Source organism: Pleurodeles waltl, chromosome 1_2 (assembly GCF_031143425.1).
Source record: "Pleurodeles waltl isolate 20211129_DDA chromosome 1_2, aPleWal1.hap1.20221129, whole genome shotgun sequence".
Lineage (NCBI taxonomy): Eukaryota > Metazoa > Chordata > Amphibia > Caudata > Salamandridae > Pleurodeles > Pleurodeles waltl.
In genome coordinates this window covers 107,101,429-107,118,568 of record NC_090437.1, presented here as the reverse complement: position 1 = coordinate 107,118,568, position 17,140 = coordinate 107,101,429, and the positions used below count along the sequence as shown (strand labels likewise).

The window sequence follows — 17,140 nt, the reverse complement described above, 5'->3', positions numbered from 1 at the left end:
AGAGATCGACACACATCCTACTAGTCGCTGCAAGATGACCAAGATATTACAACTATGCTGCAAGAAATGAAGCAAAGCCTGCAGGCAATTGACAACAAAATACACACCCTGAATGTATTTTATATCCGGAGGACTACACAAAGGGGCTTCTAGAATAGACATGGCTCAAATGCATATCTCTGACATTGAGGATGACATATTATTTAGGCATAAAGAAAGTGACCTTACAACAGATAAAACCTTGGAGATTGAGAAAGTCAAATGTGAAGACTTGGACAAGTGATTAAGGCCCAACAATGTCTGCATTATGGGCACAGCCTAACCAACCACTATCAGCAACATGGAAAACTACATGGAAACTCTCCTAACACAATGTTTTAGCAGAGATACATTTTACATAACATTCAAAGTTGAGAGAGCACATAGGTCACTGGTCCCAAAACCAGTCCCAAGCACACAACACAATTATTGTAAGGCTGCTAAAATACAGGTCCTGGAACACCAATCTGAGGCTAGCTCAAGAACAAAGACCTGAATCACAATAGCTCCTCAATATCCCTATTCCCAGACTTCTCAGCACACATACAAGAGACCCAAACGTTCCTGGATGTCAAGAAGAAAATGCAAACACTCAATATCAAGCATGCCATGCAATAACCAGCTCATCTAAAGTTTACCAAAGCGGATATGAAACTGAACTTTAACACTCCTCTGGCAATCAACCTCTTCCTTAAGAACTACACTAAAGAATGAGATGAATTCCCCCTCTATGGCTCTCAACCAAGTGGCATAGGTAGTATGGGCATCAACAATAAGGATGTGAAATACAAACACTTATAGGTTGGACCCTGGTTACATGTGACAAGATGAGCTCCAGTTAGCCATCAACAAAAAGAAACAGGATTCTAGTTGAGTGCCTCCAATTTACTTTGTGATTGTTTACTCTAACAAATGACAATATGTGAATAACATTAAAGAATGGCTTGGCTAAAACGCAATGATGTGAGTATAAATAAGTGTGAGGATTTGAGTGTACTCTATGGTATGGCTGGGAAGCCCTATGGTGCAGTACAGTTACAAATACCATCTTGGGTCCAATTAGGTTTGTTTACACAACCTTAGGCTCAACTCTAGGTAGCTCTATCTGCAAGCAGTAAGGCTTAGCAAAGGAACAATGTGTAAAGTGTTTAATTGCACCAAACAGCAGAATAAGAAAGTCACACAACACAAAAGAAACAATACACAGTATTTTTTTATATATTTTTAGATATCTTAACCACCAAATCCACCAGAGGTTCGAAGATAAAGATTTCAGAAGTAATAAATAACTTCAAACAAGCACTGCCCAATAAAAAGTTTGGAAACTTTTGAAAAGTTTGTAAAAGTTAGCTAAACCATACTGACCCAAATCTGGCAACAAAGTCCTAGAGAATACAGAGGTCGAGGGACCAGAAAGGATACTTTGGACAGTTACCTGGAAATCAGAGGCTTTTCAAAGCAGGAGCCAAACTTTAAGGATGACCGCAATAAACGACAATGGAGTGGTCCTGATGCTGAGGGATGCAGGCTTAAAGATGCTAAAAAAAAAAAAAGCTCCTGATGCTGTACAGTCAAGTCCTCAGTTGACAAGTGAGTGCTGGCAGCTCTGTCCACAGTTTTTGGGGTCCTACAAAGTCCTCTTTGCAGGGTTCAAAGAGCTACCAATGCAGACCTTGCAATTTTGCAACACAGCTGACACGGAGCAAATCTTTGGTGAAGGCTGGTGTCCCTCTTGGACAGTGAATCCGGTCTCAGCCAACAACTTACAGTTCCAGCAGACATGGATGCACCTTTTGACTGTCTCAGAATTTTCCTTTGGGGGTGACCATGATCTGGTAGTGGCAAAACTTCTGCGGTGGCTACCAGTGGTGCTTCTTAGGCTCTTATAGCTTTGATGTCCCCAGTGCTGTTCTGGGGGGCCAGCCAACTGACCCTTGGAGTTTCTGCTTCATACTGGGGCTGAGAATCAGCTCCCCCCCCCCCCCGAGCCAGGCACGCAGAACAGGGTCCAATATCTGCTAGCCCAAAGTGCGACAGGTGTAGTCGCTCCAGAGTCAAAGTCCCTTTTTGTGTGGAAAGTGGTCTTCTCATTCTTCTTCCAAGTTCGGCGAGTAATGAGGGTCAATGTGCCAGGGGTGCCATATTTATCCCAGGGAAATGCCCTGAAGAGACTACGTGGTCTATAGCCAATGGGTTACTGGGTACCCCCTACCTAGTGATGAAGTTTCTGTGACATATGGCATCTGGCTATACCAGAATGCCACATTCTTGTCCCCTTCAAGATGGCACGACTCTTTCTTGTTCGTGAAGAGCAAGGTGGCCCATCCTAGAGGTGTATCAACATGCCCATAATAAAAATGGTTTGGGGAGAGTTTCTCTTCTCTGGCCCTGTCTCCAAGCTGTCTACAGGAACAAAAGGCATCCTGCTTAGGGGTGTTGGGCAGGGCAGCCCATCAAAGGAGACTTCTCCTTTGAAGCACGACTCTGGGCTGAAACCACCCCCCCTCAAGTGGCCATCCGGGCAGAGGAGGTGACACCTCGCTGCTAAGGCATTGCCTTTGTTCCTGGAAGTCATTCACAAGTCTTCCCCAGGTGGTCAGAAAGTGCGGGTGTGTGCGGGGGGGGGGGGGTGTGTCTTTGTGAGACAACTGGACAAGCAGAGCACACAGTGGCATCTTCCTAAAAGTTGCCTACCTTTAATAGTGACATGAATTTTGACCTAGGCACGAGGTCACATTTAATGCCGCGATTAATTTGATCCCTCACATGATCCAGTTTGGTAGCCCCAGTCAAACGTTAGCCAGGATGGGATGCCACCCAGTAACTCTGCATTAGCCAATGGAGCTACCAACTTCACTTGCAGCAAAATGACATTTTGGAAGTGTTGCTGCCAAGAAATATCATAAAATATATGTCCTACTTAACAAAATAATGCTCCCTGCCATAGGACCTTCTTAGGGGAGACTTAAGGGATAGGGTGGCTTTGCCACTGGATTAAATGGCAAAGTGGAACTGACAGTGTAAACACTGCCCTTCAAGTTGCAGGCTGGGAGACAGCTTGTACCTTGTCACACAAACAGTGCTGCAGCCCTGAGTGGATACTCTGTCTTACATGCCCTAGGAAGCAGATACTAGGAACTTATATGTAAGCCAGGCCTTGCCAATTGGGTGTATCCAATTTGAAATGCAATTTCTGTGGGGTTAAAACACTGGCACGGCGATCTGGTTGGCAGGTTTCAATGCACTCTCAGAATTGAAAAACCTGCAGTATCAATCCACAAATGTGGGGGTGAACATGCAAAATGAGGCATTTTCTTACAATAAGGTAATGATAGTTCAGGAGGAAGCCAATGTTAATATAGGAAATCATGGGGTGGCAGGCACCAGACCTCATAGGTACAGTGGGAGGACACTATTGGCAATTTACAGTGAAAATAAGTGTGAGCCACACCAGCCTCTAACATGCACCACACAGAGAGGTTTCTCCTATTTTGAGATGGGAAAGGACACTGCCTGCTGACAGTTGGGCAGATCAGTATGGATAGATGAGGAAACCTTACCAGCAATAAAGCAACAAATGTAACTTATGACACTTGAGACGCTAATACAACCATTAGATACATGTCAGGCACATTTATAAGGACAGTGCTACATACTTGCCAAGAGAAACATGAATAACTCACAGAAGAAAGAAACGTAAGCTCCACTTAGTATTCTGGAATGTGCAAGGACCTAATGATGTCCGTAATACCAAGAGGGTGCAATCTTACCTACAGAGTTAGATAATGAAGGCAGCATTCTTACAAGAAACAAATCTGACCAAACTCAATGACCAAGCTAAAATATCCAGAATGGAAGACCCGTCTTTTTTCCCCCACACCATATAGTCCACACATTAGGGAGTAATTATCAAGATATGAACAGGATTCCCCCACTCAGAGAAGAAAATACATATCACAACTAAGAAGTTAAGGCAGGTTTCTAACACTACAAGGAACTATTTAAGGAATGCATAACAAACCATTAACACTTATGTCCCAAAACGGACTCATCCCAATTCTATGCCAATCTTCAAAATTCCTATAGTGTACTGGACCCCTGTACTGAATTCTGAGAGAGAGACTTGAACACAAACCTAGACAGACAGAGAAGAGTTATCAGGAACGGCCAAAGAATTGCTTAAACTACCTCAATAGGACAGCCTAAGACATGCACACAGACAGAATAACCATCCATCTCAGAGCTTACTTTTTATTCCTTTGTACACGCGGGTCACGCCCACATTGACAACTGGCTGGCTACCCAAGACATAACCTCTTGGGTTTAGGCCTGCAGACATGACAAAAACACTGTCAAACTATGCCCCCTTTATATTAGACTTGGAATGCCCAAAATAGACCACTTGTGCGGTTAACCCCTTCGCTGTCAGGCCTTTTCCCCCTCAGGTGCTAAGTCTTTTTTTGGCTATTTGGGGCAGTTCGCACTTAGGCCCTCATAACTTTTTGTCCACATAAGCTACCCACGCCAAATTTGCATTCCCTCCCAAAAAAAAAACATCCTGGGGATTCTAGAGGTACCCATAGTTTGTGGGTTGCCCTGGAGGAGACCAAGAAATTAGCCAAATATAGCAATTTTTCTTTTTTTTTTTTTAAAGGGAAAAAGAAGGGCAGCAGAAGTAAGCTTGTGTTTTTTCCCCCTGAAAATGGCATCAAAGGGTTTGCCGTGCTAACATCACCATCCACCCAGCTTTCAGGAACAGGCAGACTTGAAAAAGAAAACCAAATTTTTCAATACAATCTTGGCATTTTACTGGGACATACCCCATTTTTACTATTTTTTGTGCTTTCAGCTTTCTTCCAGTTAGTGACATAAATGGGTATGAAACCAATGCTGGATTCCCAGACAGCTAAACATTTCTGAAAAGCAGACAAAGTTCTGAATTCAGCAAGGGGTCATTTGTGAAGATCCTATAAAGTTTTCCTATTTTCCTACAGAAAGTAATGAAGAAAATGAAGACTCTCTTGGGAAAGGTTAGTCTCATCCTCTTTCGTTTGGGGGGGGGGGGGTTGTGTAAGGAAATGCCTCCTTGGCATGGTTACCCCCTAACTTTTTGCCTTTGCTGATGCTATGTTTTGATTTGAAAGTGTGCTGAGGCCTGCTAACCAGGCCCAGGCACCAGTGTTCTTTCCCTAACCTGTACTTTTGTTTTACACAATTGGCACACCCTGGCATCCAGGTAAGTCCCTTATAACTGGTACCTCTGGTACCAAGGGCCCTGATGCCAGGGAAGGTCTCTAAGGGCTGCAGCATATCTTATGCCACCCTGGGGACCCCTCACTCAGCACAGACACACTGCTTGCCAGCTTGTGTGTGCTGGTGAGGACAAAACGAGTAAGTCGACATGGCACTCCCCTCAGGGTGCCATGCCAACCTCACACTGCCTATGCAGTATAGATAAGTCACCCCTCTAGCAGGCCTTACAGCCCTAAGGCAGGGTGCACTATACCATAGGTGAGGGCACCAGTGCATGAGCACTGTGACCCTACAGTGTCTAAGCAAAACCTTAGACATTGTAAGTGCAGGGTAGCCATAAGAGTATATGGTCTGGGAGTCTGTCAAACACGAACTCCACAGCACCACAATGGCTACACTGAAAACTGGGAAGTTTGGTATCAAACTTCTCAGCACAATAAATGCACACTGATGCCAGTGTACATTTTATTGTGAAATACACCCCAGAGGGCACCTTAGAGGTGCCCCCTGAAACCTAAACCAACTACCCGTGTAGGCTGACTGGTTTTAGCAGCCTGCCACACTCGAGACATGTTGTTGGCCCCATGGGGAGAGTGCCTTTGTCACTCTGAGGCCAGTAACAAAGCCTGCACTGGGTGGATATGCTATCACCTCCCCCAGGCAGGAGCTGTAACACCTGGCGGTGAGCCTCAAAGGCTCACCCCCTTTGTTCCAGCACCGCAGGGCACTCCAGCTAGTGGAGTTGCCCGCCCCCTCCGGTCACGGCCCCACTTTTGGCGGCAAGGCCGGAGGAAATAATGAGAACAACAAGGAGGAGTCACTGGCCAGTCAGGACAGCCCCTAAGGTGTCCTGAGCTGAAGTGACTAACTTTTAGAAATCCTCCATCTTGCAGATGGAGGATTCCCCCAATAGGGATAGGAATGTGACCCCCTCCCCTTGAGAGGAGGCACAAAGAGGGTGTACCCACCCTCAGGGCTAGTAGCCATTGGCTACTAACCCCCCAGACCTAAACGCGCCCTTAAATTTAGTATTTAAGGGCTTCCCTGAACCTAAGATTTTAGATTCCTGCAACTTACAAAAGAAGAGGACTGCTGAGCTGAAAAACCCCTGCAGAAGAAGAAAGAAGACACCAACTGCTTTGGCCCCAGTCCTACCGGCCTGTCTCCTGCCTTCAGAAGAAAACTGCTCCACCGACGCTTTCCCCAGGACCAGCGACCTCTGAATCCTCAGAGGACTGCCCTGCTTCCAAGAGACCAAGAAACTCCGAGAACAGCGGCTCTGTTCAACAAAGACTGCAACTTTGTATCCAGAGGAGCAGATTTAAAGACCCCTGCAATCCCCGCAAGAAGCGTGAGACTTGCAACACTGCACCCGGCGACCCCGACTCGACTGGTGGAGAACCAACACCTCAGGGAGGACCCACCGGCGACTCCGAGACCGTGAGTAACCAAAGTTGTCCCCCCTGGGCCCCACAGCGACGCCTGCAGAGGGAATCCCGAGGCTCCCCCTGACCGCGACTGCCTGACTCTGAAATCCCGACGCCTGGAAAAGACCCTGCACCCGCAGCCCCCAGGACCTGAAGGATCGGAACTCCAGTGCAGGAGTAACCCCCAGGAGGCCCTATCCCTTGCCCAGGTGGTGGCTACCCCGAGGAGCCCCCCCCTTGCCTGCCTGCACCGCTGAAGAGACCCCTTGGTCTCCCATTGACTCCCATTGGAAACCCGACGCTTGTTTGCACACTGCACCCGGCCGCCCCCGCGCTGCTGAGGGTGTACTTTTTGTGTGGACTTGTGTCCCCCCCGGTGCCCTACAAAACCCCCCTGGTCTGCCCTCCGAAGACGCGGGTACTTACCTGCTGGCAGACTGGAACCGGGGCACCCCCTTCTCTCCATTGAAACCTATGCGTTTTGGGCACCACTTTGAACTCTGCACCTGACCGGCCCTGAGCTGCTGGTGTGGTGACTTTGGGGTTGCTCTGAACCCCCAACGGTGCGCTACCTTGGACCCCAATCTGAACCCCGTAGGTGGTTTACTTACCTGCAAAAACTAACATTACTTTACCTCCCCCAGGAACTGTGAAAATTGCACTGTGTCCACTTTTAAAACAGCTAAATGTGTTTTATGTAAAAAGTATATATGCTATTGTAATTAGTCAAAGTTCCTAAAGTACTTACCTGCAATACCTTTCAAATGAGATATTACATGTAGAATTTGAACCTGTGGTTCTTAAAATAAACTAAGAAAATATATTGTTCTATAACAAAAACCTATTGGCCTGGAATTGTTTCTGAGTGTGTGTTCCTCATTTATTGCCTGTGTGTATGTACAACAAATGCTTAACACTACTCATTTGATAAGCCTACTTCTCGACCACACTACCACAAAATAGAGCATTAGTATTATCTCTTTTTGCCATTATCTTACCTCTAAGGGGAACCCTTGGACTCTGTGCATACTATTCCTTACTTTGAAATAGTGGATACAGAGCCAACTTCCTACACTTTGTGTTTCCCAAATGGGCACAAGATAAGGTGTTGAGAAGCAGTGGTTATTTGCACATATCTGAATTCTGGGGTCCCCATACTATTGAATTACAGGGCATTTCTCAAATACACATCTCTTTTGCACACTGTCTTACATTTGGAAGGAAAATGTAGAGAAAGACAAGGGGCAATAACACTTGTTCTTCAATTCTGTGCTCCCCCAAGTCTCCCAATAAAAAGGGTACCTCCCTTGTGTGGGTAGGCCTAATGCCCGCGACAGGAAACGCAACATGGACACATAACATTTTCACATTGAAATCTGACATGTTTTTTCGAAAGTACCTAGCTGTGGATTTTGGCTTCTAACTCAGCTGACAACTAGGGAAACCTACCAAACCTGTAACTAGATACCTAGAGGAATCCATGATGGGGTGACTTGTGGGGCTCTCACCAGGTTCTGTTACCCAGATTCCTTTGCAAACCTCAATTTGGCAACAACAACAAAAAACACTTTCCTCACATTTCGGTGATGAAGAGTTCTGGAATCTGAGAGGAGCCACAAATTTCCTTCCACCCAGTATTTCCCTCAAGTCTCCCGATAAAAACGGTACCTCACTTATGTGGGTAGGCCTAGTGCACATGACAGGAAACGCCCCAAAACACAACATGGACACATCAGATTTTTACACTGACAAGCGACGTGTTTTTTTGGAACGTGCCTAGCCGTGGATTTTGGTCTCTAGCTCAGCTGGCACCTAGGAAAACCTACCAAACCTGTGTATTTTTGAAAACTAGACACCTAGAGGAATCCAGGATGGGGTGACTTGGGAGGATCGCACCAGGTTCAGTTACCCAGAATCTTTTGCAAACCTCAAAATTTGACAAAAAAAAACATTTTCCTCACGTTTTGGGGATAGAAAGTTCTGGAATATGAGAGGAGTCACAAATTTCCTTCCTGCCAGCATTCCCCCAAGTCTCCCAATAAAAATGGTACCTCACGTGTGTGGGCACGCCTAGTGCCTGCAACAGGAAATGCTCCAAAACACAACATGGACACATAATATTTTCCCAAAGAAAATGGACATGTTTTTTGCAAAGTGCCTAGCTGTGGATTTTGGCCTCTAGCTCATCCAGCACCTAGGAAAACCTAGTAAACCTGGACATTTCTGAAAACTAGACACCTAGGGGAACCCAGGATGGGGTAACTTGTGGTGCTCTCACCAGTTTTTGTTACCCATAATCCTTAGGAACCCTCACAATTTGGGAAAAAAAAAAAAAACGTTTTCCTCACATTTCGGTGCTACAAAGTTCTGGAATCTGAGGGGAGCCACAAACTTCCTTCTACCAAACATTCCCACACATCCCCTGATAAAAAAGGTACCTCAATTGTGTGGGTAGGCCTACTGCCCGTGACAGGAAATGCCCCAAAACACAACGTGGACACATCAAAATTATCAAATACAAAACTACGTTTTTGCATGGGGCACCTGTGTTTTTGGTCCTGGACTCAGCAGCCATCTAGGGAAACCTACCAAACCCAAGCACTTCTGAAAACTAGACACCAGAGAGACTCCAGGAAGGTGTGACTTGCATGGATTCCCCAGTGTTTTCTTACCCAGAATCCTCAGAAAACCTCAAATGTAGCTTAAAAAAAAAAAAGAAGAAAGATATCACATTTTTCCCACATTTCTGTGTGGGATCACTGCACCGGCACAAATTGCCTACCACCCAACCTTTCCCTCAGTCTCCCGATAAAGAATGATACCTCACTTGTGTAGGTGGGCCAAGTGCCTGTGACAGGGAAGAGCTAAAAACATGTCGAGATTGAGGGGGGACCAAAGCGGGTCCAAAAAGGTAGTCTGAATGAAAACGTTTTTAGGCTGACAAGTGGGGCAGATTTTTTATTGTTATAGATGCGACAATGCTGGGTTGTAGGAATTTTGTGGATTCCTGCAGATTCCAGAAGGTTCCATCTAAAAAATGTGGGAAAACTGTGTGATTTCAAGCAAAGTTGGAGGTTTGGAGGACATTGTGGGTAAGAAAATGGTGTGGGTGCATATGAAGCACACCACCCAGATGTTTCGATTTCAGATGTGTCTAGGTCTCGTAGAGTTTTCTACATTGCAGAGACCCAAAGTCCAAAAAGTGCAGCCCTTACCATTCCAAGTGCGACGATTTTGAGAGTTAGACAAGCTCTGATGGCTCAAATGTAAAACCAAAACCCAAAATAATCAAATGTCTTCTTGCTTGCTGTTGAGATAAGATCTTTTAGTGTATGTGGGAGAGCTGAAAGACTGTTACCCCCTTCAGTTGGGGTGGGGGCATAACCATGCCCATACTGGTTGATAGCCACCACCCCACTATTTTTTTTTGTTTTAATTCCCTAGCATCTATTAGGCTTTCTGCCCCCCTGGCCCCCCTCCTCCCCGCCCGGGGAGTGGATCGGGGGTAATTTCCTCATCTCCCCACCAGTGGGCAGAATAACTGTGTCCCCATTTATTTGGGGTGGAGGTATGGCCATACCCTCACCCTCTTTATTTGAAAAAAATATTCCCTGGTGTCTGGTGGGTTTTGCCCCCCCCACCCTTGGGGGCAGATGGGCCTAACAAAAATAGGGGGGCAGAAATGGCCAAAAACATAAAATTGCCCCCCAGAGGAGCGACCCCTGCCTAAATTGTCACTCCCCACGTGTAATACATCCACACAATTTTTTTTTTTTTAAATCATAATAATAATAATAATAATAAATAAGACGTCCCTGGTGTCTAGTGGTTTCTACCCTCCCTGGGGGCAGATCGGCCTAAATAAAATAGGCGGATATTCCCCCAGGGAGGCAGAAAAGGATCTGACCCTGGGGGGGGGGGGGGGGGGAGGGGGGGCAGGGGGGCGCGGGCAGAAAAGGCCCAATAAAAAATTGCCCCCAAGAGGAGCGACTCTTGTCCAAAGGGTCTGCTCCCTTTCATTGCAGATATAAAAAACAACAAACTCCCTGGTGTCTAGTGGCCATTTCTGCAGCCCGATCGCCTTATCAGGCTGCAGGAATTCTCAGAGAGACATGAAAGGAAAGGAAAGGCCTTTACTTTCATGCCTCTCTGCCTACCCACACCCCCGACTGGAAGAGAAATGCAAGCATTTCTCTTCCGATCGCACTGGAAGCTGAGCTTCCAGCATGACAGGGGCGGCCTCTGATGAGGGACTCCCCTTCTATCCCTGCCCATGGGAGGCTATAGCGCTCCCCCGTGGTCCGCTTGCAGGTCTAGCTGGTCTTGTCTTCGGCACATGGCAACCATGGCCAAGGGCAAGACCACTTCATCCAGGGCACCCAAGGGGTTATACGGCGGTATCCATGGGAAGCACTGCTGGACTCTGTTCAAGAGAGGGGTTCTAAGAGAAATATTGGAATATTTCAAAACTAACCAGACTAAGGTATCAAGTACTGGGGTGGCTCTGAGGCTCACATTAGGGGTGCCTGTATCTCTAAGCAGTCAGGTCATGAAGCATGCTTAACGATAGCCTGAAAAGTCTAGAAAACGTAAAACAAACATAATCATCAAATGGGGTGAACAGCTCCTGCACGAAATTCATTTAAAAATGAAAGATTGTAAAGATATGGCGGCTATAGAAGTAAAACATCTGAAAAATTATGATGTGGGGAGTAGCTAGAAAGAAGGTGAATGGTCTGGCAAAACACTAGCTAGAATACTCCAGCAAGCATAGGAAGCGAATTATATATTTAATTATTTTACAGAATATTACAAACAGTAATACACTACGCTAACAGCCTATTCAGAGACCAATATAATGCCTACCAAGATAGGTTCACAATTGCATGGCTGAAGAAGAACACCACCAAACCCTCTGCTCTAGCATTTACATAAAAAGATGGGGAAAACAATCAACAATATGCTAAATAAATGAACAAGCACATAGCTATGATGGGCTGACAGGAAACTTCTATAAAGCTTTCATTGACATCCAAACTCCACGCTCGTTAGCAACTCTACAGTAGACGCTCAATCATGGGATGCTTCCTGCTGCTGCCTTACAAGAAACAGTAATAATTTTCATTGTTAAACAGGGAAAATCTGAGGAAGAATGTGATTCCTACATGCCAAAAATCACTCCTGAACATGAACACAAAACATGTGGCCAAAATCCTTGCAGACAACTGAATACTTCTGATGGGCGGCAAGGTTCATCACAAAAAGACAGGATTCATCCCTGGGCCTCCCACGATGTATAATTTACAAGCCTTTGTGAAAACTGAATGTATTACTAATGATTTTCATGTGTTTTGAATTTGACTTGAATTTAACTAATATAGAAAATAATGAGCGACTTGGAAAATGTGCCCACTTGAGTTGCAGTCATTAAAGTACTATGCGTCTTGATTAAATGCTTATTAATATTAATTGAAGTGCCTGCATTTAGTCTATGGTGGTAGTGAGTTATATTAATGAATTTACATCATGTATTTGCTTATTAATTGTAAGCCTTAAGTTAGCAAGGTTTGGGCCTAGTTTGCACAGCTTCATATTAGGTTGCATTGTTTAATAAAATTGTGGGAATGTATATCCAGAAAAAATAATACATGTATTGTTCACACTGTGTTGACCAAACGTTGGCAGATGTCTAACTTTCTCATGAGAAACTGCTTGCTAGAATATCTTGTATTAGTAGGTGTTACACTGCATAGTTTGATGCGTGAGACAGCGATGTTCCCAGGAGCTAGCAATGGATGCACTAATTGGAGTACGTCTGGATACAAAAATGTTACCTGACGATGGGAACAGGAGAAGAGGAGACAATCATCGACATGTGAAAGACAGTTTAGTTGTATCTTAGATTTGGGGGTTTTATTCTTATTGGACCAATTGTAAATGTATGACTTCCTAACCAATGACAGTGTGGGAAGTTCTTTAGGTGATTTTAACTTAGCCCGACTGTACAGAGGAAAGGTGTTCTCATTCTTTTCTGCATGAGGAGCTGAACAGTTTCCAATGATTTATGTCTATCTTAACTATATTTCTTAAAATTCTGATGCTGAATGCTGACCCCTTAGACATTGCTTCTTAAATGGTTTAGGGATTGCTTAGAGATCCCTATGCCTGAACCATTCTCTTTTACTGTCCGATGCTGACCGACCTGATGTCCAACTGGCGAAGATAATTGCAGCTTGCTAATCCATATGAGGAGAGGTACAACAAAATTCTATTGTTCTTGTTGTGAGTTTGTTCTTTCTTTTTAGGTACCATCTGCTGTTTTTATAGAGCCATAGTTAGATGGTTTCCAAATTAACTTTGACTAAATTGTTTTGCATGAAGTCCGAACATGCAATTCTAATCAGAAGGTTAGTAAGGGAGACGCAGAGAATACTAACAAATTATTAGAAACAATTGATGTTGCTCATGTGCTGAACCTAGATGTATGTTATTTCTATTGTGCAGTTATTCTTACTACTGATTTGTACTGTGACTCTTGAATGTTTAGTGATCAATGTGTTAGCTAAATTGAGATTCTTTAGAAGATTTGGTCAACCCGTGTTATTCTTAAATGTTTATTAGTTGGTTTTGAGATTAATTTACGTGATGTTAGCATTGTTAATATAGGGAAATAAACATTCTAACCTTTACTAAATGGTGTGGTTATTCCTGACCAAATGGGTCATGGTGTGTAAAGATTACTGACTCCAAAGTATATTTGATGTTGTTGATTATAATAATGTTGAAGTTGTAGTGAATCCGAGACCTATGGTGGAATCACTCTAAGCATAGTCAAAAGGTCTATCGAACCCTTGTAAATTAAATATTAAATAAGGACAGAGACACTAACACCTTTGCATCCCTGCATCAGCTCAATCCAAATTTAGAAGCAACAGTGGTGTTCTTGGACTCAGGAAACGCTTTTGACTCTCACAATGTGGATTTGTGACACGTGTTTCTGTCCTAGGGAGGGATCTACAGCCAGAATAAGTTTGAATGGAGCAAAATCAGAAGCAATACTAATAAAATAAGGTATGACGCAGGTATTCCCCCAATGTCCCCTCTTATATCCCGTCCCAATTAAACTACTGGTGTCTGCAATGCAGGAGTACCATCCACACTGGAGTATCAAATTCACAAGCAGGGGGCCAATATCATATCAGAGACCCAGAATCTCCAAACTTAAAATAAACTTGAGTAAATCATTAATGATGCCGCTGAAGGATAACACGAACCAAATAATCCCTGAGCCCCCCTTTAGGTGTTTGGAAGATTAGGTTAATTAAATGAGGGTTAAGGTGTCTTGTGACGTGCAAGTGGTATTCAGAGGCAACTATGGGCTTACTATAGAACTGCTACCTGATCATAACAAATAATGAAACAAATCAACTGACGAGCCATATCACTATAATGAAAATGATGCCCTTCCCAAATTCCTGTATCTCTTTCTTTACATACTTGTAGGTCTCACAAAAGCTTTTTTCATTGCCTTGGGCAGACCGACAGCCAATATAAGCTGGGAAACACGTGTACAATCATATGCAATATAAACAGGGACTGCATTACTGACACAGATTACCTTTAGGGGTTTTACAGTAATTGATCAGTGTGTTTTTGCCTTTAAAGCTAAGAACATTAATATTCGGCCAGATATGGACACGTTATAAAGTCAGTTTTTAATTGCTGGGTCTGCATCGTAGCAGGATGAACCCGCGTAAAGTGCTGGTTCTACCATACATAGATGACCCGGCCTATCCCCTTATAGTACACAGAACTGAGTCTTTGCCGCACAACTGTTGCTCCTTTCAATTTGCACAATGCAGTGCTGTCCTCTTTCCAGTGTTGTAGATTAATGGCTCTGTCAATGTGTACAATATAGTCCTTCGTTTTCTCGCATCACCCTCCATGCGTTAGCACAACACTCACAGACCTAGTGGCTTTTTCAATGTTTGTTGTCGTTTATAAATTGGCAGTGAAGGGTCGTACTGGGAATCAATTGAAAAGCCATAAAACGTTTTTACCTGTAGCAGCACTGTACTCTTTCATTTCTATACCTGCAAAAGAAATATATATGTATTCGTGTATTTGTTTAATAGGATTTCTAGAGCAGTCGCTTCATACAACCCTAGCTATCACATTAGCCCAAACATAAATGACATGCTAAATAACTTCACAAAATAGGTGCTCTGCTCACGTCAATAGCTATGCAACTGAATATCTATAAGGAAAACAACGACACACTGAGTAAAATACACCCCATGCTTCACTTTCTTAACAAGTAACCACCTGTCTGTGCTTTACTTACACGAATTTGTTTCAAACTTCAACCTAAAAGTCCATTGTGCATTGTTGATTTTTAATAGTGCCAGTAATGTTAATACTTCCGGGTCGAACGTTAGACGATCCAAAGGATAAACCAATAAAGGAAGTCGATCTGGATGGAGCGGCAATGTACAAGCTGCCGTTGGATTGGAGCTTTGTAGACACCTCAGCCAATCCTAGTGCGCTGACAGAATTATGAAGTGTTCATTAGCTGGTGGGTCAGCCGTATCTCTACTGAGTGGGAAAAAAGTGTTCAAGTTATCTGTCGTTTAAGCCTTTAATGCTTTTTTTGGGGCGAGTTGCAGTTTTTTTATGGGCGAGTGCAAAGCGCTCCGTCCATGATTTAATCTCTCTTTTGGCTTGAAACCACGCCCAGGTCAGGTCAGTCATTTTCATTGGTTCCTGGGCTTGCTCTTTAAAATCTGCTTTCATTTGTTAAAGGTATACATACCTCATGCATTTTCCGGTGTTTAGTCCACCCACACAGCACCGGTAAAGTACTGAAACTATTCGAGGCTCCATATTTTCAGCCCGGGTTTCTGGCCCACTTTATCTGTTTATTTAGCGTGATCGCGCTGTGTTTTTTTTCTTTTAATTTGTGTCAAGAAAAGTCCTGTTAGGAGTTTACAACGTAAATAGCTCTAACTCGTGCAAATAGGAGCCCCGTTGCATTGAAAATGTTTGTAAATCTTACGAACTCGACCCCAATATATTGATGCGTTTTATGTGAACAACAGTTACGTTACACAAGGGCACATTTTTTTATTTAGTGGGCACAGGGAGGTTGAGTGATTTGTCCAGAATGTGGAAGTTGAGAAGACTCCGAGCCTTCAACAAGTAGACACAAAAAAAAAATAATAATAACTTACTACTATTTCATTTTGTGAATTATCATTCATCTTTTGTTTGTCCATCTGTATGCGTAAGACTGAAATGAGTCATGAATATTATTACTTTCAAATACATTGGAAATATTTTCAACAAATTAATTTCCTATTGCACTGTTTCCTTGCTCACCACGTACAGTCATGAATCATTTTCTAATTCATGAAAATCATTTTTATCACCTCTCGTATCTGTTGTCAAAAAACGTCTCTTGTCCTGGCTTAAGCAATACCAGTGCACTTTTATTCCATCATCCTTTTTCGTTCAATAAGACTGCACTACCAGACTCTTTCAATGCCTGCTTTAGGGAAACCCAATTCCCTTCAGATAATTGTTTATATTTTATTCTGTGTATCTTGCCATGATAAACTTTGTCCTTAAGTTGTTTTTGTACTTGTTTATCCTTAACTTGTAGTTTGTCTTTCTATCTCTGCTGCCTTAGTTTGTTATTTAGAACCAGCCATTTTTGCTGTTAACAAAGTACAACCACCCCCTCATCCAAAAATGGTGACAATCTAGTCACTGAAAGTGGAATATTGTTATTGCTAGCATCCATTGTTCTTAAAACAATAGGGACAGACACATTGGATGCCAAAGCCATCTGAATTCCCTCTTTTAAATATCTATTGATCCTTTTTACTAAACCATTAGAGGAAGGACTGTACAAATGAGTTTTTCTTGAACTATACCACCTTTGTCTAGAAAATCCAATATTTTCTTGACTTTTTGAACTTAACTGACTACCACCATCTGATACTAAAAGTTGTGGAATACCTTCTACTGCAAAGATTCTCTGTAAAAAAACAATAACCACTTCTGTGGTGATGTTAGCATTGGAATCATAGTGAACCCACTTTGAGTAGTAATCAGTCACTACTAGCAAATAATGCATATCCACACTCAGAGAATGAAATGGACCTGCAAAATCAATTCTCAGTTTTAACCAAGGTTCATCAGGAAAACCAACCAAATGCATTTCCTCCTTTCAGGTCTTCCAATGTTTGTCTGACCTTACACATTCCAAATATTTGTCAATACTCACATCAACCTCTGAATTCATCTCCGGCCAACAGTCGTGTTTCCTTATAAGTTTCTTAGTGGCAGTACCTCCTGGATGCCCTCCATGAGCTAATTTCACTAATTTCAATCTCAGGACGAAATGCAGTATAAATACA

General features: G+C 43.4%; 1 protein-coding gene across 2 annotated transcripts in view; it reads right to left on the bottom strand.

Moving 5' to 3' along the window:
* Nucleotides 1–15,193, bottom strand: part of ERCC3 (ERCC excision repair 3, TFIIH core complex helicase subunit) — a 733,178-nt gene extending 717,985 nt beyond the window's left edge. Inside the window, exons 1-2 of one of the 2 annotated variants that reach the window (XM_069236738.1) lie at nucleotides 15,064–15,193; nucleotides 14,780–14,812 (exon numbers count right to left, since the gene is read on the bottom strand). In XM_069236738.1, the coding sequence (XP_069092839.1) occupies nucleotides 14,780–14,804 (25 nt within the window). In that variant the 5' untranslated portion in view covers nucleotides 14,805–14,812; nucleotides 15,064–15,193. The remainder of the gene's footprint in view (nucleotides 1–14,779; nucleotides 14,813–15,063) is intronic. The other variant, XM_069236742.1, reaches the window with a different exon arrangement.
* Between the last annotated feature and the right edge of the window lie 1,947 nt (nucleotides 15,194–17,140).